Source organism: Parus major, chromosome 4A, assembly GCF_001522545.3.
Source record: "Parus major isolate Abel chromosome 4A, Parus_major1.1, whole genome shotgun sequence".
Classification (NCBI taxonomy): Eukaryota; Metazoa; Chordata; class Aves; order Passeriformes; family Paridae; genus Parus; species Parus major.
The window spans coordinates 4,876,252-4,903,932 of NC_031772.1; the positions used below are offsets into that span (position 1 = coordinate 4,876,252).

Genomic DNA, 27,681 nt, shown 5'->3' on the forward strand with positions numbered 1-27,681 from the left:
TTCAATGATACACTGAATCCGTGTTTTTAACACTTTTTAAAGGACTAAAACCCTGGAAAGAATTAATTAGGCATGCTCTGAAGCCTGAGCACTTAACAGTTTTCCACTTGGTTGTAGAATTTTAAGACCACCAACACTGGATACTGGCAAAGATTATCAAAGGTACTCTGGGCTGAAATACAAACTAGTCAGAGGGCTTGGCTGCTAAGTGACTGGAAAATACTTCATAAAAGCTTTAGATGGGCTATTATATTTTGTAAAGAAATTTTAAGAAAAAATCCACAGTATCCAGAAGGTTAAATTTAGGGCAGAGTGACTCATTGGGTAAAAATGTCCTGCTGGGAATATATACTGTCTTCTCTGCAGATCAAGCAAATTGTTCATGCAGCAGAGAGGTTTTGATGGACCCAGCACTCAAAGTGGGGCTGGAAGGGAATGATGGGCTGGGATCCATGAAGGATCCCATGCCTGAGCATGGGAATGTGGGGCTGGGCTGGAGCAGCCTCTGCACACCTGGAGCCAGCAACCTCTGGAACTGCCAGAAGCTGCAAGATCCTGCCATGGAAACGTCCCTCGTGCTGAGTTGAGATGAAAATGTACAATTCTAAAAAAAAAAAAATGCAAGGAAATTTTTATTTTTTTACATTTTTTTTCCCACATCAGATAAAATTTCCATTCCATTTTCTGGCACCCTTCGAACCACTTCTGTTGCCTACAACAGTATTACATAGAAATCTACCCCCACCAAAACAGCCACCATTTAATAAGGTCCTTGATAACCCATAATGACATTGCAGAGAACTGATGGGAATCTCAGCTGAAAAAAGCTCCTTATTTAAGTGCCTGATGCCCAGAAAAATGATGGAGGCTGGATAAAGATGACAAGGATGGATGCAAGACAAAGATGGTACAGACACCCAGGTAGTTCAGACCAAATAGCACAGCACAGATGCAAAAGCATAAAACCAAAATAAAAGAGCCAAAAAAACCCCAAACAAAACCCAAGCAAGAATTAGCCAATCACAATTTCTATCCTTGCTTAAATACCCCTTGACAAGCAAATTGATTTAATTTCCTTTGTGCTCTCCCACTATAGAATAAAAACTACTCACCTTAGCAAATCTTCTTATGACTATTTACTAGGCAGAATTTAAGGAGAAATTTAAAACACTAAGGACATAAAACTGCAGGTGAACAGGGACATTCCAACCCCAGAGAGCTGAGGACCAGAATTTTTTTCTCTCCCTTGTATGCAATGGCTTTCATCAATAACAAGAACACCAATTTTATTTCCTTGTTACAACCGCTTTCCTCACTCGTGATCTTGGGATCACTGGCCAAGGGTGGAAGGAGCTGCTGTTCCAAGAGGATCTGCCTGGAATGACACCCAGAGACACCCCTGAGTGTCCCCAGCTCCTGATGATGTCACCAGCAGCATGCTGAAGTTGTGAGGAGAGAATAACTCAGAGATGAGCCCATAACACAGCGAGTTTAATTGAAATTGAAACGTTGAACACTTCAACATATTCCTAAATGTCTTAGATTGTATCTAAATATATTACAACAAACTCAAAGATGGGCTGTTTTCTAAACCAAGTACAACCAAACCCACATGGCTTCCATGTACATGAATTAAACTAGGAAACAAACCAAAATTGTAATAAATTAACTGAAGATGACAATGAGCCTACATTAAAATCAGTACATATGTACATATATGTATATACACACATAAAACACACATCTATTGTTAAAAGCTCCAATTTTCCTTTGCAATGAAGTGAATTTTCAGTGATGGAGTGACCTTCAAGTCAACATGAACCACCTCAGCATATGCCAGGACACCATGAAGGGCTTTTTTCAGAAGAAAATGAGACCTTGGATCATTGCAAAGCAAATTCATGCAAATTTGTGCCTTTAATTTAAAATGCAAGCCCCAATGTACCAGGTAGGGGTCTCCTAAGGGAGCATTTCTGCACATAGGAGACGGGTTCTGCGAGCCCAAAAATATCATGGAGGGGAGTCTGTGAATTCCTACAGCTTCTTTTAATGCCATTTCAAAAAGAGCCACTCATTCAGATTAAACACTCTTAGATCAGAGGAAGGAGAAGAGAAAGAAAAATGTCACTGCAAAACTAAAACTTGTCCTGTCAGGTTCAGTAAGGACACGAATTCAAAGGCTTGAACTTACCTGGAGTTTCAAAGAAAATTACCCAAAGCTGGGGCTGTCTTCCTCAGGTCCTATCCCTGGAGTTTGCCTGCATCTGCTGTGCAAAGGGCTCACTCCTTTCCTGGGAGAAGCAGCCATGGTTTGGGTCACCTTCTTGGAACTTTCAAACCCTTCTAAACCCACAGCTCCCAGCTATGGCAGCAAAGATCATCCCAAAATATCTTTACAGGATTAATGCAGCCAATAGACCACATCAGAAACCTTTCCCATCTATTTAAGGGCTGTCACCACCATCTCCTGGTATCACCACTGCGTTTAGAGCTTCCTCATTTTAACTTTGAGGTGAACCATTTCTTACATAAATTTTTAAAAACCAGTAAGAACATATTTCTCCCTTTTCAATTCAGCTGCAATAGTTTTCCATTAACAGAACTGTGGGACAATCCCTCAGGTGAGACACAACCCCTTACTTAACTGTGTCATTTAACGTTGGGCTTCGTGAGATTAATGTTCATAGCCAGGATCCACCAGTTCCTGAGGAGCAGAAGAAACCTGTTGCTGTTTCTGCTCTTTTCTCCATCCCCTAATAAAAGCTTCTTTGAGATTATCAAGTTTTACCAAACTATAATCCAAATGCTCCCTGCTGTTTAGCCTATCCCTGAAAACTAATGAGAAGATCCCATATCTCACCTTATTAAAGCATCCTTCCTTCCAGCTGTAGGCAGTTTCAGCAATTTTCCCAAACTAAACAGGCTAATTTTTCCTATAAATTCCTTATAAATGTCCCCTCAGCCATTCCCTGGCATTGCTGATGCTCTGCTGAGCATCTTTTCCCTTGGTTCCCACCAAAAACCGAGCACTGGGCAATAAAAGCGATTTTCCACACAACCACTCCGGATATTCCACCCTGCCCACGCTGTCCTTTCCAACATTCATCTTAATTTACATTATGTACATTTGGAGCAGCCCTCCCTGAAGGGGTCAGACCCCTCATGGGGAGCCAGAGCATCCCTTGTGTTTGTACATCTCCAGACTCAGCTCGCTCTTCGCGTCTTTCCTCCCGGCCCAGGTTGCGCCGCCGGGCTGCGGGGGTGGGATGGCACACACGGACTTGGATCGGCTCTCCTTCACCTCCCGAGCCTTCTCCGTGTTCCCCACTGTGGGAAGAGAAACACCGTGAGGAACACCACGAGAAACACCCTTCCTTGTGCTGCAGCAGGAATGAAGGAACACCGAGGGGGCCGTGTGCTCTCTGGGGATGAGCTGTTCCACTCCAAGGATCACTTCCCAGTTACAAAACAGGAGACAAAGATCAGTGTTTCCATGGAAGGAAAAAACCAAGAAAAGGTAATTTAAACCCAGGTTTACACTTTGAAATTCATGAAGTATTTGGATCAATATCATCATTCTTTTGTCAGTCCCCACCTGCAACTTTGCAGAGCAAAAATTCACATTGGATACTACCTTAAACCAGCTCTGGAAAATGCAGGTGTCCTGCTGGAGCACCTGGAATGTCATGCTGTCACATTATGGGATTTATTGGCAGGGATGAACATGAAGCCACAACAGAATGAAGATTACAATCTCCTTCTGCTCTGCCACCACTGTATGTCAGGGGCCAAGGTGCTCGTGTTTTCCTGGAGGTGGAAAAAAACTTACCTGGAAACAATGGTTTTTATCATTTTTCTCTGCTTACAGTCATGGTTCTCTTCAGGAAGAACATAACTGAAGTACTCCTGGTAAACTGTGGATTAAAACAGCTACATCCCAGGTTGGATGGGGCAACCTGAGCTAGTCAGAGAAGTCCCTGTTTGTGGCAGAGGGGTTGGATTAGATGGCTTTGAAAGGGCCCAAACGGTTCACACCAACCTGAGGCTGGGCTGAGAGAAGGCACTGGGGCTGGGAAGGCTTTGGGCGCTCCTTGCTCAACCATGAGGCTCATCTAAAGATGTCCCACATCTTCCCTGCCACCTGCTGGGCCATTCCACGGGGGTGAGGGTGAGCAGGAGAGGGCAGGAAATGACCCCCAGCTCCACAACTTACCGGTGAAGGAGCGGCAGAGCTTGGGCTGCGGGGTGGCCTCGCCCTGCGCCGAGCACGAGTCCTCCCTCTGGGACTGAGGGAGAGAAGGACTTTAGTGCCTTGTGAAATCTGTTCGCGACACTCCTGCCTCATAAACCAACCCTCTGCAATCCCTAAGGATTCCACTCCCACTTGTTTAACTTTTGCCACATAAAAATAAACAAAAAAAATAAAAGAAAAAAGAAGGATTGCTAAAAACAGACTGAAGAAATCTATTTGCAGACATTGATTTGCATAGTGTCAACACAGAATCATGGAATGGCCTGGATTGGAAGGGACCTTAAAGATCATCTCATTCCAATCCCTCTGCTGTGGGTGGGGACACCTCTCAAAGGATCAAGTTGCTCCATCCAAACCTGCCCAAAATCCTTCCCTGGATGGGGAGCTTCTCCAAACAACACTGAAAGCTCTTCATGGATGTCAAGAATTTAGAAATAAAACTGAGCCAGTGTCAGAGGCTTACAGAATTAAAATTGCACAATACAACAATTATGTTCTGAGCTCTGGAAGAGGTCTGAGCTTCCCAGGAATGGTTCAGCACAGAGGATGGGAAGGAGCAGCCCTGGAGCTGGGAGGATGGGGCAGGGAGAGCAGAAGGCAAAGCTGTCCCCAGGATATGGATGTTTCTCACCTTGGCTGTTCCCCACGCTGGCTGCAGGCCAAGGAGGCAGGTAACGAGCTGGCACTAACGAGCTCCCTGTCCTTTCACTCCAGTGCTAATCTCCACCCTCCAGGACAAAAAAATAGCAACGAAAAAAATAAAAATCAGGTAGCACAATGCCGCCTGGATTGTTCGGTGCCTCTGTAAACTGGGAATAAGTCTCTCACGCAGCTGTGATTTGGCACCTCGGTCCAGAAACCCAGACTGCCAAAATAACTCTGGACACCTCCCAGCCTGGTTTTCTATTTTGTTTCGGTTCGTTCTCCTCCCTCCCCTAACGAGGACCGCTGCCCTCCATCCCTTGTTCTCACTTTTATTGACCATTTTAATAACAATGCCTTCCCGGCTCCAGCAGCAGCGCCCGGCTCCCTGGAAAGCCATTCCCAGGGGCATTTAATGATTCTCAGAGCATGCTCCATGAAAGGGCTCCGACATAATTACCAAAGGCACTGTGTCATTTACGCACATGGCTCACAGGCAGCTCCAAATCAGCTCCTTCTGGGGGAGTGCACTCGTGTTTTGGCAGGAGAAAAGAGGACCAAGTTGCCTGGCTACAGGTGCAAGGATTTTCTGGGTGCTCCGTGGTAAATAAAAGCTGTCCTGGGTTTCAGAATCTGCCCTGCCAGTTCAGGCTGGGCTGGATCCCTGCCTAAAATAAGGCAAGCCCCAAATGCGGCCGGTGCTCGGAGCCAGCAATGATGCACAGCTCCAGGAAGCAGCAGCCTTCGGCAGGAATTTTGTCCTCAGGCGGAGGAAGGCGAACTTTCTGCTGGAAATAGATAGTCTTGGAGTTAATCCTCTGGGCTGTGGTTCAGAGCTGAAGTCACCTCGTTCTCCTGCCAAGGTCCTTCTGCCGGGTAAATCATTTAACCTGCTCCGGAAAGAGCAAGATTGTTCTTTTCTTGCTGCTTCTCCCTGCTTTTTCCCCATTTGCTCTCCAAACTCTCCTTGGAGGAAGCTCCAAGAGCCCTCTTTCCATGCTGTAAAAGCACCTAAAATGCAGGAGAGCCCCAAGGCACCTAAAGCCACCCAGGAGAGGTGACTCAGAGTCACAGAATGGTCTGGGGTGGAAGGGGCTTCAAAGATCATCCTGCTCCAATCCCAGCACCCCTGGCCTGTGTCCATCTCCATCCTGGTGAGGACACTGCTTTCTCCTGTGGAAGGAGAAGGATTGTCCAGCAGCCAAGATGAACTTGGCTCCTCCCCAGCCTGGTGACCACACGAGGATGTTCTCCCACACATCCCTGATTTTGTTTGGGGGGAAAAGACCAACCAGTCCCTAATGAAATATGAGTTTAACTGAGCTACAACAGCGTCACATTTAACAGCGAAGCTCTCAGCAGCTTCACTAAAGAAGAAAAACAGGCACTCACCAAACAGAAAAAAACAGGGTTTCTACTGAAACAAAGGGGTTTTTTAATTTTCCCCTCAGCTCCTAACGCTGAAGGTATCACCAAAGCTTTTTCCAAGAGTGGCAGTGGAATTGCAGGAGTTTCACCAGCACCACAGGGGTTTCAGTGGCCCTTTGCTGGAAGTTTGTTTCCCGTCCCTGCATTTCCAGCAGGGTTTGCAAACACAGTTGTAATGCTCCCATCTCGTGGTGAGATGTGGAACAGAAAAACGTGGGGAGCAACAGCATCCAAGTTTTTCTTGCTGACTCAAAACCCGGAAGGCCAAACCCTTCCCCGTGGGACCACAAAAGATGGAATATCTGACAACCGGAGAAATCTCTAACACTAATGACATTTTTCATTTAATAGCATTTTTTTAATCAGGAAAATACCATTTTCTTTTCAATTTGGCATGGAAGAAACACGAGTAGCTGCTTTTTTCCCCAAAAACCACTAAGTATTGAGCTGCTTATAATAGGCTAGAATCTACTTTTTAGCACAGCGTTCCTTCTTTCAGCTGACAAATTCTGCAATCTGTCCTCCTACAGCACGAAGTAACAGCATTCATCCACCCTCCTTAATATTATATAATATTATATAATATTATATATATAAAATTAATATGGTGTTAATATTTCACGGCTCTGTTAGAGCATTATTCCATCACTTTGGGGCATCATTTTATTTCTATTCAGAGTAAATGAGGTGGCTACTCTTAAAAATAAGCAGAAAAGCTGCTGGTGACACAAACCAGGCATGGCTTATCCTTTTGGGCACTGGGGGATGCTTCTTGGGTTAGAGCCACCCTTACAGGTGTCACTGGGATCAGCTCCCAGTATCTACTATCATCTCCCAGGCTGGACAGGACAGCCTGATCTAGTGGAAGGTGTCTCTGGCCATGGCAGGGGGTTGGAGCTGGATGATCTTTTTTTTCATCCCAAACTATTCTGGGATTTATATCTGCTTCCCTTCACCTGGCACAAAGCCAAGGTGGCTGCAGTGATGGGTGTGAGCAGCACCAACAAGTGGCCACGATGACACAACAGTGAGTATTCAGCATCAAGATGACATTTTCCATAATCCACAGGGCATTTCCAGCCCTCAGAGGGAATTTTCCATCATCCAGGAGTCAGTACAGACGCAGAGTGAATCCTACTGCTTTTGCAATTCCCCAAAAACGATTCTGTTCCCCCAAAGCTCAGCCACAAGCACACAAAGGAACAGGAGAAACAGCTTTCCCAAAGCTCCTGAATTTCCCACCAAATGCAGCAGAGAAGGGGAAAGCAGGAGCACAAGGGTTAACAATCAAATATCCTTAAAGTAGGGAACGTCGTGCTCAAAATCAGCCGGAGTTTGATGTTGCTCTTTTGAAGTTTAATTATACCAAATGTTCTACAGGAACATGCCATGTTCTTGCCTATCTATTCTGAATTGTAAGTACCAATCAGCATGTAAATGATCAAATTAAATCCTTCAAGTTGTTTGCAAGAGCCAGAACACCTTTCTGGGAAGGAAGGGCTGATCACCAGCAGCGTTTGGTGCGGTGCCGCTGTTCTTGGTGGGCTCCTCCAGGATTGGCACTTCCACAAGGAAATTGGGGTGGAAAAAAGTCCACAGCAGTCCTGAGTTCTTGTGCTGTCATAGAAAATTACTGTCTAAATAGAGAAGTATAATTTATTTCTTTCTAAAAGGTCATTTTGTTCTCCTCAGTGATGGAGCTTGGCTGCTCAGAGATCACAGCTCACGCTTGGATGGTGCTCCAGCTCAAGCCATCAAAACCTAAGATTTGGAGAAGTGAATTTAGGGTGAAATTTAGGGATGGCTCAGCAATTATTACAAGGACCAGCCCTGCCAGAGCTCAAAGAGTGTTTGGACAACACTTTCAGGCAGAGGGTGGGATCCTTGGGGCTGTCCTGTGCAGGGACAGGAGTTGGCTCAGTGATCCTCATGGATCCCTGCCAGCTCTGGATGTTCTGTGATTCTGCACTGCTGCTGACCTGGGCATCTGGGAGAAAAATATGACAAGGGCTAAATGTTTTTTCTCTAAAGAGTTACAGAGGATGGGAAGAACTGAAAAGACCAAGCCTGCTTCTCATGCATCATTCCTGGAAACCATTTATTTTTTTTCCATAGCTAAATGTTGGCCCAGCTTCTCCCACCAATTTCCAAAGAGCAAAAGTCTTCATCAGGCACAGACACAGTATTAACCCTGTTTCTCTTCTGATTCAGAACATAAACCAACACAGAGTTATGCCAGTAGTAAACTGGAAATTTTTTTGTTTCTAACAGGTTTCTGGTAAGCAAAACTTCCCTCTATTTTACTTCTTTCAAGCCTGCCCAGAACTGTAGATGTGTTTAAAAACAAACAAAAAAAAAAATCACCTCCAGAATGAGTAAGAAAGATCACAAAAATACTTCTGTCCTTTCAAAAGAGTTGGGGGAAAAAAAACACTGAGCAGTTTCAAATATTTACAGTCCCTCTGGACCACTGACAATGGGGGAGACAAATTCCTGTCTTCAATGAAATCTCCCAGAAAAGAAAACATGGGAAAACCAGATCTCAGTTACATTTGCTCAGTGAGGAACTTTCCTAGCACTGGTGGAAGTCTGTGTTCACAAAGCACTGCTCAGGATGGTTCCTTGGTTTGCCAGGAGCTGGGTTGGGGAGGGTTTTTTTTGTATTTTTCCCATTCATTGGAATGCAATTTGGGATTGAGACCCTTCTTTAATTTTAAGGTAAAGTAACAAGACTTGTCTTTGGAAGGGAACACCACCAGCAAGAAGCAGGCTGTGGGGGAAGCAGCCAGTGCACGGTCCTGCCTGCCTGAGTTTCCCTCTTACCTCCTTCCTGGAGCTGCAGGAGTCGCTCCCGCTCACCTCCACCAGCAGGCTCTTGTGCCGCAGGATCAGGATCTCCTTGGCCCGCTCCGTGGGCTCGCTGTCCCCGGGCAGGGTGTGCCTGTTGTACGCTGGGCCCTGCAGGGAAATCACCCAAAAAGTCACTGAGTGACAAGAACTGAGTTACACCTGGAAGTTCGGGTGACAAAAGGAGTGCAGGGACTCTGCTCCAGGTGCCTTCACGGCTTCAGCCCCCAATGTTTTGTATCAACCCCACCTTCCCAAGTCATGCAGACAATGGGAACCATAAATCCTCCTTCTAAAGCCACCACCCAGCCAAGCTGAAATCTCCCACTGACACCAGTGGGATAACGTTGTCACTACGAGGGGTTAGGCTGGACTAATGCAGGACTAAGCACAAAACTGGAGCTGTGCCTTCATCATCATCCCTGCACCATGTCCATGGGTTTCTTCCCAGCCTTATCCCATTGCTTCCCTCAGCTCAGCAAAGGGACAGGAGGGGGAGGCTGATCCTTCTGTGCTGAGCTGCCCACACCAGCCCCACCCCTGAAGACTCCGTATTTTGTGTGTAATCCATAACACAAAGGCTTAGGTGGATTTTAAGGTTAAGTCTCCCTACAGACAGCAATTCCAATGCACAGCCCCAGGTGCTGTGTGAAAGCCCAGACATGATCCATGGTCCTGTAAACAGCAGGTGGGGTTTATGCCCTTGAACCACTGGTACCAGTTCCATGGCAAAACTGCTGGGTGGATTTAAAAGCTCTGCAGATTAATTCCCACTCACACCTCTCTTCCAAGGGGAAAAATGTACCATGAGGATAACCCCATCCCTGCTTGCCCTAGGAGCTGCTGCTGGATCTGCTAACCCAGTGCCTGATGTTCCACATGCTCCTCCTTTCTCCTTTTCACTGCCGGGTACCGATGCCGAAAATATTCCATGAAATTATAGGCTGACTGGGTGAACCTTTCAAAAGCTGTCAGGCAGCAAACAGAAATGTGCCACTGACTTGGAAACTGGATCTGGCTCCACACAGCCAACTATTCTCTGCTCACAAAGAGACATCCTGGGTAATTATGGAAATATTCATAACATCTGCTCAGGCTGTTCGGATAACCGAGGAAATTCGTGTTATTGGACACTTAAAATATGGATTGAGGGAAAAGTTATACCGTCCTCCTGATCCGGTACAGGTTCCTCGCCAATATTTCCTGCATGTTGTCCAGGACATCAGGATTTGGAGTGTCCTCCAGTTTTTGGTCTGTTATGACAGTCCTGTCACTGGTGCTGCAAAGGAAAGCAGAACCCCTTATTTTGGAAGATTCACAAGAAGAGCATCCCCAAATCTCAGTGCCCCTTTGGGATCCCACCACAGCCAACAGCTCGTCCTCGCAGATGGAGCTCACGGCAAAGCAGGAATTCGGCATTTGCGTCAGAGCTGGGCTCTCCACCTGCTCCCCGGTGGATAAAAGAGCAATGGGGAGCTGTGGCAGAGCAGAACCATCTGTGAGCTCTGAAGTGGCCATTCAGAACATTTAACAGTGCAAACCCATCCAAAATTGGGCAGGAGCCTCTTCCTTGGGGCACCATTTCCCTGTAACTTGTGGGGATACAGGTGACCCTCCACGTGCCACCATCAGTGCCGGGTGATGCTCATCCAGCCCCTCATTTTTAGCTGCCAGCTGCTGAGTTTGGGCTGGTGTTTGCTCACAGGAAGGAGGGGTGGGCTGGGCCGTGGCCCAGCTGCCCAGCCTGGGCCAGCTCGATGGCGTGCTTGCGCTCCAGCTTCTCGTAGAGCAGCACGATGCTGGACTTGGGCTGGTCGTACTCCCTGAGCAGGATCTTCTGCAGGTATTTGCTGTTGAAATATTCCAATCTGTTGGAGAACAAAATGAGGTGGGTTTAACCTCTCCCCTGACTCCTCAGCACCAACAGACCTGAGCAAGCCAGCAGGGTCATAGCCCACGACTGCCCCATATTCCATTAAATTCCATTATATCCCATTAACTCCTCCTCAGAAATTGATGGTCCAAGGGGTCAGTCCTAATTATTTCTGCACTACAGTACATGAGTCAAAATATTAAAACTCTGCTAAATAGAATAAAAACTCCCCAAATTGCTAGATATATCATGAACTCTTCTAGAAGTGCTACAAGCACATGCAGCAGCCACAGATTTCAACACTTCCAGATTCCCTCTTGAGCCATTTCCTCTTCTTTTCTGCTCAAATCGTTGAATAATTTAGATTGGAAAAGACCTCTGAGATCATCAGTCTCTCTAAGATCTGCTTACAAGGAGATGTTCCTCAGCAGCAGTGACTCCCATACCCTCTAGTGGCACTTCCAAGCATGGGCATTCCTAAAAAATCTCTACCAGCTGCATCTGTGACTGGACCACCAAGGAATGGAACCTGGTAGATAATCTTCTTAGCATATTTTATGGTTGTTTGTGTTTTTTTTTTTAATCCTGATGCATTTTTTTAAAAATTTTAAAATGTACAAACTCCCAGAATTCAATGAAAATTGAACACTTTGTTACAGAAATCCGTAGAGATCCTCTGTAATTTCAGTCCACCACGAGCAGTGCTGCAAACTCAGCTCTTTAATGTTAACTGTGCACAGCCTGCAACAAGCTGAGTGCCATGGCCTTGGCACTTCCAGAAGATTTCTTTGGGCAAGAAGGGACAAACACAACGGGAGAGGAGAAAGGATCTTTTTAGGGTGATGCACAAGAGGTGTCTGCAAGCAGGGAAGTGCCCTGAAAACCTGGTGTCCCCTTTTGTCACCTCCCTCTTGCCATGAGGATGAACAAGGCCCAGCTGCCCACATATTTGGGAATAGAAACCAACCTCCTTTTTTTCCCTACACGTGTACACAGTTGTATTTTGGCAAATCCTTACTTGTCTTTCCAGTAATACTGTCCCCAGTGTCCAGATATATCTTCAATGCCAGCCAGCAAATGATCCAAGAACTAAAGAGGAGAGAGGATTTCGCTCGACACTGGTTGCATACGTGATGAACCCAGCCAGCCACACACACAACAGGGGATGCTTCCAGCTCGGGATATGGAGCTGGGAAACAAGGAGAGAAGGCACTGGGATAATTCTCCATCCCCTCATCCGTTGGTGCTGGAGTACAATGAGTGGTTTGCTTTTAAATATGGGCAAGCAGAGAATAAATGCTGAGGGCTGTGAATCTGCTCTCTGTGATAGGTACAGGAGGGCTGATGGCTCCCATGTTCTGCCCTCTGGGCCTTGACCAGCAGAAAAGGCTCATTTTGGGGTTCTTGAGGACAATTTGTCTCAGGAAATCAGTATCTTCTGGATATAAATGTAGGTAACACATAAATGTTAATCTTGAATAATAAATACTGTGGACACTTCCCACTAAATGAAATCAGCGTATCATACTTTATATAAATACATTATTATTGTTTAAAGTTATATAAAAAATCCCAGCCTGGTTGGGCTGTCCACCTACAAGTTAAATCCCTGTGATTTCTCAAACTGCTCTCCCTCCTAATGGCATCTCTAAACTGGGAGAGGGCTCTGCTCTGCTGCCCATCCACACTCAGGTACTGATGACCCTGGAACTTCCTACAGCTCTAAATCTTTTTAAAATTATCTTTTGGGGGGGTCAGAGACAGAAAAGTTTCAGAGCAGCAGGCCCAGTCCTGCAGCCTGGTGTGGATTTATTGCCCTCACATGGCTGTGTGTTCCTCAAACACGGCACTGGAGGGAAGCACTGAAGTGTCCCTGGATCCCTGGCAGTGTCCCAGGCCAGGCTGGACTGGGCTTGGATCAACCTGGGATAAGGGAAGGTGTCCCTGCCCGTGGCAGGGGGTGGAATTAGATGAGTTTTAAGGTCCCTTCCAACCCAGACTACTCTGATTCTCTGGATTTACCCTCACACACTCTGATCATCACTCCTGTGAGCAATAACATCCTGCCTATCCAGATGGCAAAATAAATTTGAGGAAGAAAGCTGCTTCTGGCTTCTGCATCCCTGATTTCCAGCTATCTTCATTTTTACCTCCTCAGCTAAATTGGTGAGTGGCCATTTTCAGCTCACACCTCCTAATAAACACATTTCTGAGATGATTTACCATTCACGCCCTAACAAAAGAACAAAGTCTTCTCTGTTCACGACTAGAAAAGGCTCCTCAGCCTCCTGAGCTGTTGTGTTAACCTCAGACAAAGCCCTGCAGTCCAACCCCATTGTGAGGATGCCAAACAGGTTTTACAAATGTCCTCAGCCCCAATGGCTTTATTGCTAAAGAGGACAATGACAATAATATTCCTGAAGGAGCCATACCCACAGGAACGTGGCTGGGATTGAACAATTAGATTCATAAATATATTAATTTTCCATTGGATGAAGATGCAAATGCAAAGGCTCAGCTGAGTGGGAGAGCAGCTGATCTCATGGAGCTGAGCTGAGCCCTGAAGCCCTCTATGACTACAAATACCAACATTTGGGTGGTGAGAACAAGGGGAATGAAATCCCACCTTTGGATTATGGATGTAGAATCACAGAATGGTTTGGGTTGGATTGGACCTTATTCCCCTTGCCATGGGCAGGGACACCTTCCACTATCCCAGGTGGCTCCAATCCCCACCCAGCCTGGCCTAGAATAGTTCCAGGGATGCTGCACTTCAGAGGTTCCCTCCAAATACAGCAACCAACCTTATCCTCCCTTTCCTAATTTTTTTTTCCCCAAAATATCTGAAGCAATGGTGATGATGGAGAACACATGGAAGTTCCTAATCCTGAAAGCAACCAAACCTCACTTTCTTTCTCTCACTTCAGAGACCAGAGAAATTTGAGTTAGGTCAGAGCTTAAAGTTTTGGGCAAGAAATCATCTATTCCTCTCATGTTTGTGCACCAGCTGATGTTACATCAGCCTGACTGGTGGCTGCTCTTCCAATGCAAAAATAACCCATGGTTAGGAAGCTGAACAGGATTTCACACATGGAAAGAGGCTGACCTGCAGAGGATTTAGGTAAAATTGCAGATCTGCAGGGTCCCTGGAGACACACACATTCCAGAAGATATCAGCAAGCTCTGGCTGTGCGTTGATGGATGCTCCACTTACCCGAATGTGGATCTGCTCTCCCACGGTGGGAGCACTCTCCCTTTTCCTCTTGACAGCCAACAGATCAACGAGGGGGCGGATGGTCATTCCCTGCAAAGTAACCACACACACAAAAGTCAGCCTTTCCCTTTCCCTGCACTGGAACAAAAGCCACCGGCGTGGGGCTGAGCCACAGCAACCTTGTTCTGGTGTTTGAGCCTCTCTCACCTGCTCTGCTTTCCTGGCAGGATGAAACCTGCAAAGCTTCAACAGGACTAGAAATTGTTCTCCCAGGTGTACCCTAAATGCTCTGTTTGTGGTCCTGGTAGGAACCTGTCAAGGGGAGCTCACGGAGAGGCTGCAGGATGGGGGGAGGAAACCTCCGCTCGCCTCCTCCGGCCTCTCAGAGACCACAAAAAGCCAACCAGTAATTCCAAGGTCAAGCCTGTGGTTTGCTGCTGCTGGTGGCCTCCCAGATGGAAAGGGGCTTGAAACAATCCAAGTTCAAAAGCCTGAAATGAGGATAATCCTCGAGATTTCTCAGCACGGAGCCTCCACCAGCAATTGTCTGCTCACTCCTTGAGCACTGTGTGTCACACACCATAACTCCAGCGATCTTTGACAGCCAGCCAGTGCCTAAGTTTCCTAATCAAAGCATCCACCAGGTGGAAAGGGTCAAGGGAAAAGTTTTAATATCCTTTAAGCCCCGTGAGAGAACTAAAATGCTGCTGTGATGTGTTTCTTAGTCCGACTTCCGTATGAAATGACTTTCCTAGGACATGTTTTCAGCAAAAATGATGGAGTGGTTGATGTTTATGACTTCTGAATGTCACAGATGCTGGCACAGAGGAGAGTTGAACACATTTTTAATTGCAGAAACAATTAATGTGTCATTTTAATAGCTAATAGCAGTAAAAAATGTGTCGCTATTCAGAGTCACTAACACAGAACTCACAAATTCCAAAATAATAGATATTACAAAAATTAAGTAGAGACTGTGCAATTTGGCCTCTTGCCCTCCTGGATAATCAGCCAGAGTTGTTTCCATTTTAAAGCAGCATTTGGGACTGTAATGGGAATCCCATGTGTCATTCCAGGCCACACATCCTTTCACAGCACACCTGCAGGTCCCCTGTGTTCTTCCTCCTCCCACCAGGGAAAACTCATCCCAGGGAGTGTCTGACGGCTCTGCCACAGCTCACACAACATTTTCCACCTCCAGAAATCCAGTGGGACAATGCAGGCATCAAACAACCTCCCCCCTTTGCAATTATTACTTTTGCTCAGAGTTTTGTGGCAGAGGTCAGGGGCCAGTAAGCTGAGAGAGAGAACTTCCAACAGTATTTGATTTTAAAACCACAGCAAGAGGCAGAACAATGTGAGGGATGGTTGTGACATTCCAGACAAGCCCAGGGAGCTCCCCGGGGAACTTCCTGGTCTTAGTGGCACATGTCCAGCCTGCTTGGAAGCACTGAGGACTTGACAATGGCTCAGTCACCTTCCTCAAAATGATTAACCAGGCTTGTTGTGGGAAGAGCCTTATGCAACTGGGTTAGGAAGGCTGAAAGAGAGGAGTTTCCTGGCTTGTGCAATGCACTGATAGAGCCATGGGTCACCAAGCCAAACTGCTCAAGGGATGGTCATTCCTCTGTGGCACGAGGGTTTCCAGCCAGCAGGAGCAGGATTTACAAGGGAGTCATAGGATGTGGAGGGTTTGAGCTCTGACAAGATGCTTTGCTGGCCCAAACCTGCCTTAAAGGTCTCAAATCACCTCTGCCTTGGTTTCTGTCCTATTTTAACACAGACACTCCCCACCAAGCCTATATTGAGATCACTGTGAATATAAAGAAAACATTTTGCATAAACAAGAAAACATTTGCAAAACAAGAACAAAAATGTCCACTATGCACAAAAATTGTTTCTCAAACAATATTTCTCTTTCCCTTTCCACACACAGTGACCATGAAAGACTCTAGAATGGTAAAAAATATCCCCTCCCCAATAATGTATGCATTGATGTGTCTGGCAGCAGCACCACAAACTTGATTTCCAAACCCAGGTTTTTGAAGGTTCTGTTACATTTACCCACTTTTTCTGTGCTGATCTCCAGCAACATCCCTCTGCCTCAGGTTTTAAGTAATTTTCCTGTTTTTTTCCTGCCCCTGTTCTCGTGGTGGGCCCTGCAGATCCCTGGAGCCCCAGCACAGCCCCTCTGCAGACACGATGTTCCCGTGAATGGCTGAAGGTCAGGGGATCTCCTCATGACACAGGGACCCTGTTTAACTCTCACCCTTTTGCACGGGGGTGACATCACCAGCTGAGCTTTGAGGTTACACAAAAGCCCTTTTTCCTGGCCCCGGGAAGGATTTCCCAAAGCCTGGATCTGCTGCCTTAGAACAACCTTTGTGTGAGGCTCAAGAGTGGCTCTGGGTGAGCCTGGGGATCGGGGCTTTTCAATTTCTCACCCAAATTTGCATCTTAAAACTTGTCAAGCTCCACCTAAGTGCATACCCCTCCCTGGCCTGGTCCCTGCTCTCTCCTTTTGGGCTGAGGCTGTGCCCAGTCCCACTGCCCTGCGGTCCCAGCTCTGATCCCGTTGGCACAACGCACTCTGATCCTTCCTCCACCACTCTTCCAGCTCAGGATGAGGATTTAGGTGGACTTGGGGAAGAAAAACCAACCCCAACCCTCCACATTTTCCAAGTGCTTGACACCCACCTGAGGGGTTCAGTCAGGAAAAGCAGAAGGAATTTGCTCTGAGGGGGATGCTCAGTCACGGGGCCACTCGGCAGCTGGCATCACAAGCCACCATCTCCCAGAGGTGACTGGACACATCCCAGGGCAGGAGGAGGGTGGCTCCTGGTCAGCAGCTCCTCATGGACCTCATGGCCTTGACCAGGAGCTCGCAGGGAGTTTTCCTCCATGAGATCTTTCCCAAACCTCCACATCCCACTCACTTCAGTCATGTGGAGACTCACTCTTTACTTTTTGGGATAAACAGCAGGTGGACATCGGCCTTGATCACTTCAGCACCAGACAACCCCAGTTTTTCCACCACATCCTCCTTTAAATGTGTCTGTGTTTGCCAGCTGTGTTTTAGAGAAGCCCTTAGAGACCTGCTGCTGGTCAGAGAGGAGCAGGGAGACGTCCAAGACCCCCATCCCACAGAAAGCTGCAGGAGTGGTTTTACCACTAGATGTCACAGCAATGCTGAGAGCTGCTGCTCCTCCCGAGCCCTGGAGCACCACAGCTCCTTCAAACTCACTGCTGGAGCACCAGAACTTACAGCCCAAGCATGAGGGAGAGGAACTTTCTCCATCAGTCTCCTGGAGGGGACCTGATCCCCAATCTGTGCCCAGTACTGGTTTTACCTGTACAAACACGGTGAAGAGGATGACGACAGTTGTTGCTGCAATAAAGAGCTTTTTCCTGTGGAAGTCAGGCAGCAGGAAAACCAAAGAGAAGCAAATGGCCCCTCGGAGCCCCCCGTAGGCAATGATGAACTGGTCCTTACTGGTGATGGTGTTCACGTGAAATCTGTTCACAAAGAAAGTCAGCACAAGAACCCCTGGAAAGCAGGAAGGTAGATTGAGGCACATCAATCAAACAGAACAATTAGAGAAAACTCATCATCCTACATGTTCCAGTAAAACATCAGGGAATTGGTAAACACCAACCACAAGGAACTAGCCAGGGCACAAGGGGGTACATTCCCAATATTCCACCAGAGAGTTTTTGTTCCAGTTGGATCCAACAGGTTGAAATTTGCTTTGTCCAGATAAAACTTAATCCCCACCATATTTCTAATTTGAGGGATTACAAATATTGACTGGCTACAGTCCTGAAATATTAACTGATTTATTCTAATTGGTGATAACAAATGACTGAATTGCTGAGGTTACAAATGCTTTTGAGGCAAATCATCAGCAACAACTTAGCCACAAATTGCCCTCCTATTTGCCAAAGTTTCCAAGCAGTATCTTGGATAAGTAGCTATATTCCACCTGTGTTAATGTTATTTCTTTCCCTCAGATTTATACTGTACAAATTGAGGTGACACAGCAATTGCTGTGATTTACAGCCATTTGCAAATGCACAAACAGATGCAGAAAGGTACAAAAAGTCAGGCCTTAAATCAGTAGGCTGTGATTTTAATACCAATGGATGTGATAAACATCCCATTTCCCAAAGATTAAAAGCTTTTTTGGGAACTGATGGCACCTCCTGTCACCAACTTTTGTCAGGAATTAGCTGGAGCCACAGCACTGTTGCTTTTCTAGAGGGTGTTTGTAAAAGAAATAAAAACAGTGCATTTATTATGTACATATCAAACATCTTCCCACACACCTCCAGCTAAAAATAGCTGAATTTTGACTGTACATTGGAGGAGTTTGAAGAAAACAAAAAGCTGGGGATGTTTGGGAATAGGGAACCTCGTGACACCTTCTCCATATCTGGAGCTCTGCACAACTGGTGCCCAGACCAGCAGATGGGAAGCATTTGGGTGTCAAGGTTCTTTGCAACTTAAAAAATAAATAAAACAAAGCCTCCCTCAGATCACATCCACCCCTACTCTACAGCTCAGGCAGTGCCAATGATTTAAAGCAATGAAATTTACTTGAGCTGATATCCTGGCCTTTGTCTTAATTTAATCCTTCCTCATAAATTATTATTAGCATTCCCTAAACTAATTCAAGGCCAGTTTGCTCCAAGAGATGACATACAATTAATCATTCTCAGCAAAATGTATTTTCTCCTGCAGATACCTTGGGAAAGAGCAGGAGGAAATCTCCCCAGGGCTTGGATATCAGCAGAGCCCCAGTGCTGCCATGCAAGGGCTCTATTTTCCTTTTTAGATGATCTTCCTCATACCAAAGGAATTCCCCAGATTTCAGCAGAATCATTTCTCAAATATTTAAAGCACTGAGAGTGTTCTATGAAGGGCTGGGGTACAGTTTGCACACCATACCCAGCACTGCCCACCCAAAAATCCCCAAATCCTGCAAGGAAATGTGGAGGCACCTCCCTTTTCTGGATCAGTGCCTCAAGCACCTCCAGAATCCTAGAATCCTGGAATTGTTAAGTTTGGAAAAGCCCTCCAAGACCATCAAGTCCAATCATTCCTCCACCACTGCCAAGGCCACCACTAACCCATGTCCCCAAATGCCACACCCACACGTTTTTTGGACACTTCCAGGGCTGTTGTCTCTACCACTGCCCTGGGCAGCCCGTTCCAATGTTTGGCAGCCCTTTCCATGAAGAAATTTTCCCTACTATCCAATTATTAATTATTAATTAATTAATCCAGAGCTGCTGGATGGCTCTAAGCAGGTCAAAGTCTAATCTCAACCACCATCTCCAAGGCAGGAGTTTCCCAGCCTGGCTTGGTGCAGCCCCTTCCCAGTTCTCATCCTCCCAGCTCCTTGACAGCTTCCCAGGAAGGTGCTGCAGGACAGGAACACCCTGTTCAGAACCACTCAGACAATTTCCAACCCTGCTTTGTGTGTTCTTATTTAATTCCTGGGAGATTTTGACTGGAAAAGGGTGGCTGCAGCCTCAGCCCTCCCCTAATAATGTGCTGCATAATTTAAGATGCCCTCAAAAGGGCTGTGTTTAGTGAGGATTTTTGGGGTGCTTTTCTAGCATTGCTATGTTCTTCTATCTTGCAATGAAGAATTTTTGAACTAAAAAAAAATCAAACTCACTGAGAACTCCTTTTATCTGAGCAAATAATTTAAGAGAAACCACTTAATGGTAATAAAACACTTAAATGTACAAAAAACTGACTAATGAGCACATTTCCAAGTATGGTGCGCAGTTATTAAACCAAACTTTGGCATGTCCTAACAGCTAATAAACCCCATTCTGCTCTGCCTTGCTAATCACAGCCTAACCTATTTAAACAATTTCTTGAGGTGTCTGTCAAATTCAAGTTCACTGCTTGACTCATTGGTTTGTAAACACAAATCCTCTGTTGAATGTTTTTAAGCTCACAAATTCTTTGCCAAAAGTGGGAGCTGTTATTTTCACAAATATTGTTAATATATAAAAATATCCATAACTGAGGCACTCTGCACTCATTAGGTGCCAAACACTGTAAGAGAAATGGAGGTCCAGCCTCTCCCAGCACAGAATCAGCACAAGATGCAACTGAGGAGAATGGAAACACAGCACATCTATTTTTTTCTGGTCATTTTCAATGCATGAAAATGGGATCCCAGGGAATTCTGGAACCAAGACTTGGGTTTTCACTGTAATTGTGGCTAAAGAAACTGCAGAGATCAGTTATCAAGAGAGTATTTTCCTGCCTTGCTACTCATTATCACCAGGCCTTGGACTCTTTATTGCTGTCAGGTTGGTCACACACCCTGACAGGTTTTCCAGGGATGCTGCAGACTCTCCATCCATGGAGATAAACAAAAGCCATCTGGACACAGTCTTGCCTGCCTGACCCTGCTCAGGCAGGGGGTTGGAGCAGATCATCTCCACAAGCCCCTGCCAACCTCAGCAATTCCCAGTTCTGCCACTCTCAACCCTGGCCTGAAATTCTTGAGTAGGTGCAGAAACATCCTCGCATCCCTTACATCCCAAATTTCATCTACCCAGGACAGCTACAGGAATGTTCCTCCAGTTTCCCAGTGAAGGATGCTGCTGTACATGAGCTTGTTATGATTTAAATCCCTTAAACTGTCACAATTCAGAGTACGGGGTCAGAGGATTTTCATGCATCTCTCACCCCAAGTTCTGTACCTACAAATTCCCTCCTGTTGGGAGAATACCAAGAAAAACACTGCAATGGAAGAGGAGATCATGGCAATGAAGGAGGGCAAAGGAAGAGACATGGATAAAACAGATCTCATGAGAGCTTCTATCCAGCACCAGTGAGTGCACAGAGCAGGGAACTGCAGCAAAATGCAAGATTTGGGATTGAGTAAGGTGGAGGAGCAGGAAGCATCGGCTGGGATGTCCCAGTCCAGTCCTAGCATCCCCATCTGGAATAATCACACTGCAGAGTGACGGGAAAGGATGATGGAGGGGCAGAGCACCCTCTCATCTAAAGGAATCTCATCCCTCACTGTCATGAACATACATGAAAAATCAAGATCTGCAATTTCCCCTACCAAGTGCCCTCCAAATGAGACAGAAAATAACCGTGAAGCAAATGTAGGGCCAGTTCCACTCGTGGTTCTCTCCGATGGTGGAAACTCCGAGGAAGATGAAGATGAGGGTGTCGCTCACACTGCTCCACATCTTCATGAAGTACTTGACTGTGGTGTGGGACTTGAGGGAGATGTTGGCCTCCACGTAACGCTTCATGCCCATGGCACAGGAAATGATGCTGAGGAAGTGAAAAAATGAACAATGGAAAAGAAACAATATGTTTTTCTACCTTAACGCAGAAAATCAGCACATCACTTATGAAAAAAAAGTGGGTTTCGTCAAGTCTTGGGTGTTTGCAGACGTTTCACTGAGGGCTGATTCACTTCCTACATCAGGCCAAGAGGATCAGGACCACTAGGACAGTAAAATACTTTATAGGTTGCTGAAACTGTCCAAATGTGGATTTTCACAGACAAACAATTCATCACCTCTTGCATTTTATCAGAGCACAAAGCAACACCTCCAACTAACACCCAACTCTTCCCATCCCCACACACCATTGCCAGTTCTTTAACTTTGCCAAACTCTGGCCTAGCAATTGCCTGGCAATTTTTCATGGGTAATTGCTTCTTTGAGTTCCAGGGAACATGGCATTAGCCTAATTCATCAGCTTTTCAAATCAATACATTTTCAGGCCAGCAATCCCAGACTGTCAAAACAATTGAGTGCTTGAAGTACTGAAGCTCCATTTTTTATATTTTAGTCTGGACCAGAACATTTGTGTTCCAAATACTGCAGCAGGAACAGAAAAAGGGCTTTAAATTTCCAAGATCTGACTTCCAGTGCCATTTGGTAAGGCCATCCATATTTTTATTGCACTGAAAAACGCCTCCACAGGGAGCATCACGATGTTGGGTCACAGAAAAGCCAAGAGAGAAGCAGAACTTTGGCTTCTCCCTGGCTCTGGGTGTGACCTGGTCACACCTGCTGGGACCAGGACAGGTAAGTGACCCAAAGAAAGATGTTGAGAGAGGTGGTGGCTCACCCAGAACTATCAACTACTCAGAGAGCTATCAGGAAATTACTGCTTTGCACTGAAAATAGCCTGTTTAACCCCAGAATTTCAGTAACATTTCACATTATTTTGAAGACACAAACATTTGGGTCTGTTTGAATTCAAAAGCGGGCTTTAGGGAGAGGATTTGTGGCAAGAGCAGAGGACAGGAAAGGTCAGAATATGGAAAGCCACAATGCTTTTGCTGAGGAATGGGATCCTCTGTCATACAGCAGCAGGAGACCAAGATTCAAGTCCCTTTTTCACCAAATGTTTAGGTTCACATCTCTCATCTCCTAAGAAAATGTACCAGTACAAAAAATATTCTAATAAAAGTCTGGTTTGATTTATCCTTTTTAGGTCTGACCTGCTTTGCCAGAAAGAGCAACAGGAACCAAAACACAGACTGAAAAAAAAATAATAAATTCTTCAGTTTCTGTGTCTGCCTCAATAAATAGTGGAGAAAACAGTTGCAGCTAAAAACTAAGAAATCCAAGTATTTATGGGCAAGTAATTTTCAGAGCTGTGGCTTGGGAAAGCTTATTGGAGAACAGACATGGGATTGCAGCAGGGTCACAGAAAGGGAATAAACTTTTCTTGTACTGGCTAAAGATGGACATTGCCACCAAGGCAAGGGGCAGGGGAAAAAAAAAAAAGGAGAATAAGAAAGGAAAAAATCAAACTAAAACCCATTTGCAAAGCAAAGCCATTTCACAGACTGAGCTGTATTCAGATTTTTTATATTTTTTTGGACTATGTAGAATTGATTTTTTTGGCAATCAAATTATTTTTCAAAGAAACAAACAGCCAAAAGCTGCTTCTTATAATACAGTATTCCCTGGCCACAACAGAATGAATTGTTTGAACTCCAGATCTATAAGAGAGGCATTTATAATTTGGCAATTAGAAGGGCACAGTGCAGGAATCAGCTGCCTTTGCCATTGTTTTGCTTTAGAAAAAAATGCATTATTCAAAAGAACAGCAAATGGGTTCCATAATGGGTACAGCAGATTGTGATTGATAGAAAGAGACACCATTAGGATTGAATGTTTTCTGCTCTACGATGATTATGCAGCATATTTATTTCACTGTTCTGTCTTGCACTCCTATAAATAGGTTTTTCCTACCTATTCCCAGAGCTGGAATTGTTTTCAGTAACACTCAAATATTGCTCCTATTAACCAGCTGAGGAAACAAAATCTGCAAGATGCAGGAATGGTTTATATCCAAAGCAACATCATTAGTTTTAAAATAGATCTCCCAGATACTTCTGTGCTGAGCTGGGAGCCCACTTCTTTTGTTTTATTTTCTTTTTATCTTCATTCTCATCAGCTGCACAGTTGTTTACGCTGCAGCCACTGATGCAGGGTAGGTGCATTTTGGTGTCTTTGGGGGAATATTAAATGATTGTGATCCTCAGCACCAGCTGACTCAGTTTGGGTAGGAGCAGCACAACCAATAGATACCAGCCCACAGAATCCAGGAGGGCTGGATCCCTCTGGTTTTTCTCTCTCTCTCCTTTCCAAGGTGAGATTTTGGTGAACATTGGGGTCTTTCTGGCTACTTCTGTCTCAGCATCCGCTCTGACAGTGAGAGGTAAGCACAAAGCTTAATTAGTCTCTTAAATCTGAAGGATCTGGCCTAAAATAACTCATTTTACTGAAAGATCTACCCCGTTGAAAGAAAATTAAATTAACTGAATGATCCCTGACAGCTTTGGCTGATATTGGCCAGCAGATTCCCAGTGTTATTGGAGACAGATGTGTTGGTTGACACCTGAGGCCAGACATGAGCTGTGTCTGAGCTTCTGGAGCCAAGTCAGACCCTCCAAAGCAGAGGTTTCCATTAGAATCCTCTGCTCCCACAAAGCAGGAATATTTCAGGATTCAGTTCCCATCCCATCACTCGCTGCTCTGTCACACCAAGGGCTGCCAGGCCAGACATGCAGATGGGGAAGGGGATGTGAGAACAGATGTGCTGCAAACCGAGACCAAACCTTTCCAAGGAGCTGACTAAATCCTCCTTGTAACTCTTTCCATGTTGGTTTTGACTGGGCCATGTGGAAAATAACAAAATAAGCTAAGAAACTTCTTCCAGCTCTGCCAAACCTACCAGACATCTCTCTGTTGGAGCACTCAGCCTTTCCAAAAAAATCCCATGGAGCTCAAACAAACATTCCTCAATAACCCACATAAATCCACCATCAGCCATCAATGTGCACTTTGGGAAACAGAGCAACACTTGGCGAGGGCCCTGCTCCTTGCCATACAGAGATTTCCAAATTTTTAAATGTTTTTGGGTATTTTTCAGTGAATAGAGGCAGGAAGTTTTCCTGGAGAGAGGAGCTGCTGGGCCTCACTTACGCCACGATCCCGGAGAGGTGGAACATCTCTGCAGTGAGGTAGGACAGGTAGCTGTACAGGAACACGAAGAGGGGCTCGATGACTCGGATGTCCTTGGTGAAGCGCGTGGTGAAGGCGGCGGTGAACCCAAAACTCAGCCCCACTAAAATTCCTCCCAGCCCAACCACGAAGAATTTTCCAACCCCAGCAAAAACATCCACGCTTTTGATGGTCGACATCTCACAGAAAGAGCGGAAGAGCTTGTAGAGCACCTTGTGGGGGAAAGGGGGAACAGCTGTTAACTGGATGTTCACCAGTCGTGTTCCTGACACCAAATACACCACTGAGATTTCTACAAGTGCAGTGTCACCTCCTGCCCAGGAGGTCTGGCTCCCACCAGGGGACTGCTGAAGCCCTCATGGACATTTCTGTCCCCAGACATGGAGTCAAAGAGAAGCCTGAAAAGCTCTAAGTTCACCTGAATGCTGCCCAGGACCTCAGGCCAGAGAATTGGACCAGGAGTCCTATGCTAGAAGGGGCTGTTGATGCCTTTTCCCTTAACAAATCACAGAATCATTGAGGTTGGAAAAGCCCTCCAAAATCATCGAGTCCAACCATTAACCCAGCACTGCCATGTTCATCACTAAACCATGTCCCCAGGTGCCACATCCACATGGTTTTTAAATACTCACAGGTGTGGTGACTCCACCACTTCCCTGGGCAGCCTGTGCCAATGCTTTACTGCCTTTTCCATGAAGAGATTTTCCCCAATAGCCAATCTAAACCTCCCCTGGTGACACTTGAGACCATTTCCTCTCATCCTGTCACCCTGGGAGAAAAGACCAAACCCCGCCTCATTTCAAGGAGCTTTAGAGGGAAATAAAGTCTTCCCTGAGTCTCCTTTTCTGCAGGCTGAGATCTCCCATCTCATCACTCAGCACCATCCTCTGTGGGTTAAATGCCCCAGTTCAGGCTGGTCCTTACCACAGTGACGGCATCGTTGAGGAGCGATTCCCCAAAAACCAGGATGTGCAGCTTCTCGTTGACGTGGATCTCCTCAAAGACGGCCAGCACGGCCACGGGGTCGACGGCGGCGATGAGGCTGCCGAACAGGAGGTTGTGCAGCAGGGACACGTCCTGCAGCCGGAAGGCTTTCACCTGGCAGATCCCATAGAGGGAAAAGCCGATCCCAAACACGTTCCAGATGGTCCCCACCACCGCGTAGAGCAGGATGGTGCCGATGTTCTCAAAAAAGGGGCGGCTGGGCATGAAGTAGCCGGCATCCAGCACGATGGGGGGCAGAAGGTAGAGGAAGAAGATGTCGCTGTCCATCACTGGTGGTGACCTATCATTTAGCCCATAGATGATTCCCCCCATGATGAGCCCCACAAATATCAACAAACAGCTTTCGGGAACGACGGAAGGCAGCTTGTTGTAGAGATGGAACCCTGGAGGGCACAGACAAAGAGAGATAAAACTGGTGTTATCCCACCAGCACAAACCCTCAGAAGGTCCCCACACTCCCATCGTCAGCAGGTTCCACCTCGGAGCAGCACAAAAATTCACACAGTGAGGGCGAAGTTGCTCAGAAATCAGTTAGAAAATTGAAAAATTACTGAAAATACCAAATTTCCTCAAATTCCCATCTGTGCAGGCCTCATTTCATCATATCATAAGGTTAAAGAGATATATTGAGGTAATAAACAAACAGTAATAATCTGCATAAATAAAACAGTATTTGGAATTATTAATTATGTAAGCTAGTCAGCAGCCCATCCTCAGCACTAACAGAAATAGAAACTTCTAATTTTAAACACAATACAGATTCTATACATTTTTTAAAAAAAACCCACAAAAATCCTTCCCATTAATTATAAGCAGGTCCACTTTTAATAGTATTTAATCATTGGTATTTAAAGCTAAAAAGCTGAAAAATGTGCAATCAAGCCTGTCTTGTGCAATGCCCAACATTAGAACAACCACCACAAGTACAAGGTGAGTTATTAAAAGTCATTGAAACAAACCTAATTAGAATAAGAATTTTTTTAAACCTCTGATCATTATTATGTCTTCATGCATGTGACTAGAATTGGGGTCTCGTTATGTAATATGATATTTATATAAAATTTTCACTTTTCTGTGCCAATTTTTTCAGAGGAAAATCTAAAAAATCAGAGACTTTGCATAACTTAAATCTTTCTTAGATGACCTTGCATGAACAATCAATGCACAGAGGTTTTATTTTAGGCTGTGTAACACCCTGACATGGATGCAATCATTCCTTGGCAAGACACGAGGCACTTTTTGAAGAATAAGGAATCTTCATTTTAAGATGAAGATGTCAGTGGACCACCTGCACAGAGCATGGCTGGCAAGGAAATCAAGATGAACACACACCTTGGTGCGTCCTGCAGCTAAATCAAATTCCTCCTCCTGGAAACCCAGTATTTTTCCTCCTAACAGCAGCAGCACTCCCAGGTGTGAATTTCTAGATGGAAAACCACAATTTCCCACCTAAAATGCAACTTTTTTCCCACCTGTGCAGTGTTTCTGGCACACAGCGTGCAGATTCTGAGGGTTTGGCACATCACCTCAGGCTCCAAACCAGAGAGGACGTGGAGCAAAGGCCACCCCTGCCCACACCACCCCCACAGTGACTCCCCATCCCTCCTCATCCTCTCAAGAGGCCTCACCTATTTTGGCCAAGGATGCCAGCATGATCCAGAGCGTGATTTCAAACGGGACCTGGACGTGCTGATAATCCAGAGAGAAGAAGGCGTGCTCTGAGGAGTCGTTGCCCTGGGCTTCCTCAGCAGCCCAGCTGATGTTCTCCAGGATCGCATCCTCCAACAGCGGCTCCTGCAGGGCTCCCACCTGGTGGGACTGAAGGATGCAGGAGAGCCAGGACCCAGCCAGGACAGCTGCAGCTCTGTGTCCCTGGCTCTCCAT

General features: G+C 45.8%; 1 protein-coding gene across 1 annotated transcript; it reads right to left on the bottom strand.

Annotated features, from left to right (window-relative positions):
- LOC107203684 (sodium/hydrogen exchanger 2-like) lies at positions 1-27,681 on the bottom strand. Its single transcript, XM_015625995.2, has 12 exons — positions 27,426-27,681; positions 25,717-26,180; positions 24,754-25,004; positions 21,357-21,574; positions 17,607-17,803; positions 14,257-14,346; positions 12,061-12,131; positions 10,873-11,037; positions 10,334-10,448; positions 9,146-9,280; positions 4,214-4,280; positions 1-3,327 (listed from the first exon to the last, which is right to left on the bottom strand). The coding sequence occupies exons 1-12, from the start codon at positions 27,679-27,681 to the stop codon at positions 3,161-3,163; spliced, it is 2,196 nt and encodes a 731-aa protein (XP_015481481.1). The 3' UTR covers positions 1-3,160.

What these genes read in the sequence shown, in the direction of transcription:
- LOC107203684 (XM_015625995.2), bottom strand. Translation starts at nt 27,681, where the DNA reads ATGGAGAGCCAGGGACACAGAGCTGCAGCTGTCCTGGCTGGGTCCTGG. An exon ending in CAGTATTACTGGAAAGACAA is followed by an intron (nt 11,038 to 12,060) that starts GTAAGGATTTGC and finishes GTTCTCCAACAG; the next exon opens with ATTGGAATATTTCAACAGCA. An exon ending in TGTACCGGATCAGGAGGACG is followed by an intron (nt 9,281 to 10,333) that starts GTATAACTTTTC and finishes ATTTCCCTGCAG; the next exon opens with GGCCCAGCGTACAACAGGCA.